The 4,874-nt window shown below is 39.8% G+C and overlaps 1 protein-coding gene across 1 annotated transcript; it reads left to right on the forward strand.

The window, feature by feature from the left end:
- The first annotated feature begins 1,086 nt into the window (after positions 1-1,086).
- On the forward strand, positions 1,087-4,147 carry LOC108942609 (SLIT and NTRK-like protein 6). The gene has a single exon (XM_018766054.2). The coding sequence runs from the start codon at positions 1,087-1,089 to the stop codon at positions 3,613-3,615; it is 2,529 nt and encodes an 842-aa protein (XP_018621570.2). The 3' UTR covers positions 3,616-4,147.
- Positions 4,148-4,874: the final 727 nt, after the last annotated feature.

Below are 4,874 nucleotides of genomic sequence, written 5' to 3' on the forward strand. Positions count from 1 at the left end.
ACTAATCAAATTCAGTTCAGTTTACATGTTCCTTTAAATTTTTATATGATTTATTTTTTTAGCACACATCATAACAGGTTGCCTCAGAGAGCATAGCTTACTCTAAGATAAAGTGCATAATGAACCGAATGTGATGTCAAGTGAGGTCAGGCACAGAAAAAAGTTTTTTGTGCATTATTTCCATATTTGTCACCATAGGCAATGCCATGATGTAATATAATAAAACTGAATCCTCTTTTTTATGTGTAGCTCTTATAAAAAGAATATGTTCAAACTGGAACAGTTAGAGTGGAAAAATGGTAGCAGTGCACCTCAACAGGGGGTTCAAACTAGTCTCTGTGTGTTGTTTGAATTTTTCCCTTTGTTTGTGTAAGTTTTCTTCCACCTTCTAAAGATGTGTCTCAGATGATTTGATTATGCTAAGCTGTCCTTAGTGTGTGGCTGTAATGCATGAGTGACTGAGGTGGACTGTCCCATCCAGGGTGCACCCTGCATCGCAACCTGTGATTCCTAGGATTAGTTTAAAACCTTTGTGACCTTTGTGCGAAATGGATAAGCAGTTACTAAAAAAGGAAAAATAGAAAATTTATGATATATGGATGAGTGACCCATTGTAAGTAATGTATCTAACAATGTAAGTCTCTTGGTGAATAAGGTGTGTGGGCTGATAACACTACATAGAGCTCATTGTAGGTCACTTTGGAGAAACGCGTCTGCTAAACAAATAAATGCAAATGTAAATGTTGAATTGTTCGCTTTGCCCTTGTCATTTATTCAGATTCTAAGTGTTTTCTTTATTTCCCATTAGTAAATTATTAAATATTATCCTGAATTTGTATCTTTTACATAAGTGAGGTTTTAATGCACTTACCATAAGGATCTGATCAGTTAGCAAATTCCTTTAACTAATATAGTTCAAGTCAGCAAACCTATAAGAGAATGGGATCATGGGACATTATGCAATGTAACAATAAACTGAATAAGTCTTTCCTTCTGTTAAATTATGGTTATCATTACATATAGCGCAGTAACTGTATTTTTTCTCTCTCTCTTTACAGATATAGCATCTGCTAAAGCGTCTGATAAATGAATAAATGTAAATATAAAACAGAAATGCTGGGGCACATTATTTTCATGTCCTCTTTTTTAAGTTATGCAATGTCACCAAATGTCACTTCCAAAGAATCACCACAAGGATCATGCAACACTTTGTGCACTTGCACAGAAAAAGACGGTGTGTGGTATATAAACTGTGAGGAACAGAATATTGACAAAATATCCAAAGTCAAAATACCACAGGGGATACCCTTCCACCTCAGTCTGTACAGTAATGATCTAATGGAATTGCTTCAGGAGGATATAGAAGGTCTGAAGAATGCAGTTTCACTTAATCTTGGAGCAAACAGTCTACAGCAGCTGGAACCTGGAATTTTCAGTGCACTCAACTTCCTCAAGAAGCTGCACATCAACCGAAATTCTCTGGCCACATTAAAAGAGAACACATTTGAAGGTCTGGTCAGTCTGGAATACCTGCAGGCAGACACAAACTTCATTCAAGTTATTGAACCAGGGGCCTTTAGCAAGCTCATTCGTCTTAAGGTCCTGATACTGAATGATAATTTCATCAGCGTCCTACCAAGCAATGTCTTCCGCTTTGTGCCTTTGACCCATTTAGATCTGCGAGGAAACCAGCTGCAGTCGCTGCCCTACGTGGGCTTTCTTGAGCACATTGGCCGCATTATGGAGCTCTTGCTTGAGGACAATGACTGGGTGTGTGACTGCCAAATCCTTCCTCTGAAAATCTGGATGGAGAACACCCATGCCCAGGCTGCCATCAGTGAAGTGGTCTGCAGCAGTCCACCCTATCTCAAAGGCACCATCCTCAGCAAGGCAAAGAAGGACGATCTGTGTCCCTCCCACAGCGAAGCCGATTTAGATGAAACTTCCAGGTCATTGCACATGGTCGTTACACCATCTTCAAAGGCCACAAAGCTCCCGAAGCTAATGGATGTAAAAGATGATGCAAAGATCCCAACCCAACCATATGTATCAAGAACTGTCTGTACTGAGAAGTGTTCCTGTTTCAACTCACCAACAGCAGAGTTTCTTGTCCATTGTGAGGACAAAGGCATTCAAAAGATTTCAGACCTTGGGTTACTTAACCAAAGCCCAACTAACTTAATGCTGACAGGAAACATGATTCAGAGACTTTCGCTGTATGACTTCACCACATATGAAAGTTTAAAATTGCTAAATTTAGCAAACAACCAAATTGATTACATAGACAATGAAACTTTTCTCAGTTTGGGCCAATTAAAAGAGCTGTACTTGAATGGAAACAGACTTGATCGGTTGTTCTCAGGAATGTTTGTGGGCCTTAGCAACCTTGAATATTTGTATTTAGAATATAATGTCATTAAAAACATTCAGCCAGGAACTTTTAGGCCTTTGCTGAATTTGAAGCTTCTGTTTTTAAATAACAATCAACTTCAAACACTTCCACCCCACATATTTCACCATGTTCCACTAGCTAAATTGAATTTGATGGATAACCTCTTCAAGCACCTGCCGGTGAGCAATGTCCTAGATCAGCTAATTTCTCTGAGTCAGATCTCTCTGGATAAAAATCCTTGGGATTGTAGCTGTGATTTGGTTGATTTGAAACAATGGACCGAGAGACTTTCCAAGGATATAGTTATGGGTAACATAACCTGTCACACCCCAAGGAAAACCTCAAAAACTGATCTGGGCACCTTGACTTATGATGTAATGTGCCCTGGCTTAGTGGCATTTTCATATACCCAGACAAATGGATTAAGTCAGCGTGTGACAACCACAGCTACCCCCACGAGCAGCAGTGAGGGCTTTCTCAGTTTATTCACTGAAACTGTCCCACTTTCAGTTCTGATCCTTAGTTTGTTGATCTTCTTCCTCCTGGTCATATTTTGTGCTGCTGGCATTGTTGTCTTGGTTGTACGTCAGAAAAAGAGGTCAAAAAAGAAGCAAGCAGAGGATCAGTCAGGAGAGGGCAGCCCAGTGCAGGTGCAGTACAATGCATGTAGTCATAAAGACACTCACAACCAAAATCCTGCAATAAATGTGTATGAAGAGCCAAGAGCAGCGTATGGGCCCATCATACAGGTCTGCGGGAATTCCACTTGCTTCATTCGACATAAAGATCATGAGCTGGAGAACTGTAATGTCACTGGCCACAGATGTTCTCACATATGCGCCCTGGACAAGGAGACTGGGAATGATGCACCTTTGATAGGGCCGCACCTAAAATTCAGGCTACCAAGGGAAAGTCCCTCAAATTTTGTCACTCTTGGCAATGCAAGCTCCTTGTACCAACATCTCATGGAAAGGGAACGGGAGCTTCAGCAGATTGGCTTAGCAGAATATCTCAGGAAGAATATTTCTCAACTACAACCAACTTTTGAAACCCAGGGCCAGGCCCGACATGAAGACTTAAACTTAATGGAGACACTTATGTATGCCAAACCACAGATGGTCATGTTAGATCAAACTAAAAATGAATATTTGGAGCTTAAAGCAAATTTATACAAAGATCCAGACTACCTGGAAGTAGTAGAACATCAAACTACCTTTAATTGAAAAGTAGATTTACCACTGAAGAAAACACTTTGACTTTCAATAAGTGCCTTTAGAAATGTTTTTATTATATGTTTGCCACGCCCACACCGCCAAGCCAACTGGAACACCTGGGGTGCGGCGCATACTCGGGCATAAAAGGCAGCGTCAGACCAGGAGCTGATGCGGAACCTTTTTCAGCCTTGTTGTTTGTGACCTCCTTGCCATTGCGCTACTCCTTCCTGATCCCTTAGTCCTTTCCCGGTCCTGTGCCCTTAATCCTCAATCCTCGTGCCTCAATTTGATCATAGACCACTTACCTGTTTACCGACCTTGCCTTTTGGATTCTCCTTGTTACGACGTTCGCGCCTCGAAGACTGATTGCATGTCCTGTGACCTCACCTCTTGGATTTCCCTGAATAAACCACGATGTCCGCTCTGCACTTGGGTCCGCCACTTCCTTCCGAAGCCAGCCATGACAATGTTCACAGCACACCATGACTCTCCATTGGATAAGCGAAACATGAAGTGAATAGACTGTAAATTAATAACCTACAATCAGAGGCATTCATTTCAAAATAAAATCTGGAAAAGGCAGGAATATTCTGGAATTCATTTAAACATGTAAATGAATTAGCAGATAACAGATAAAATACAAATGTGTCATATGGGTAAGAAAAACATTTAAGTGGCAATATTAACTGTATCTTGTGAACATGAGAAAATTAACTATTAAAAAACATTCAGAAACTGCTGTATCAAATATATAAATTATTTTTTTGAAATACAAAAGTGAATATTTTTCTTTGTATAAATATTTATCTGTGATGTGTTTTTTGTTATTTAAAATGTTTTTATTTAATTTAATTTTTTTTTTTTTTGCATGTTTACTTGTTATCTTGAATTGAATTATTTGAAATATAATATCATGGTCATCGTACTCTGGCTGTATTCATATTTATTTTACATTACTTTGTTAATATCCACATTACTTCTATGTATGAAAGCTTCTGTAAAGTTGTATTAACGGTTGAATAGAGGACTGTAGGAAGTATCTAACTGGCTAGTGAATGATCATAATATTGAACTATTTTTCATTCTAAATTTAAAAAAAAAAATAATTCTTCTGGGTGGTGGCGCGGTGGGTTAGACTGGGTCCTCCTCTCTGTTGGGTCTGGGGTTTGAGTCCCCCTTGGGGTGCCTTGTGGCGGACTGGCATCCCGTCCTGGGTGTGTCCCCTCCCTCTCTGGCCTTATGCCCTGTGTTGCTGGGTAGGCTCCGGT

Source organism: Scleropages formosus, chromosome 14 (genome assembly GCF_900964775.1).
Source record: "Scleropages formosus chromosome 14, fSclFor1.1, whole genome shotgun sequence".
In the NCBI taxonomy this organism is placed as follows: domain Eukaryota; kingdom Metazoa; phylum Chordata; class Actinopteri; order Osteoglossiformes; family Osteoglossidae; genus Scleropages; species Scleropages formosus.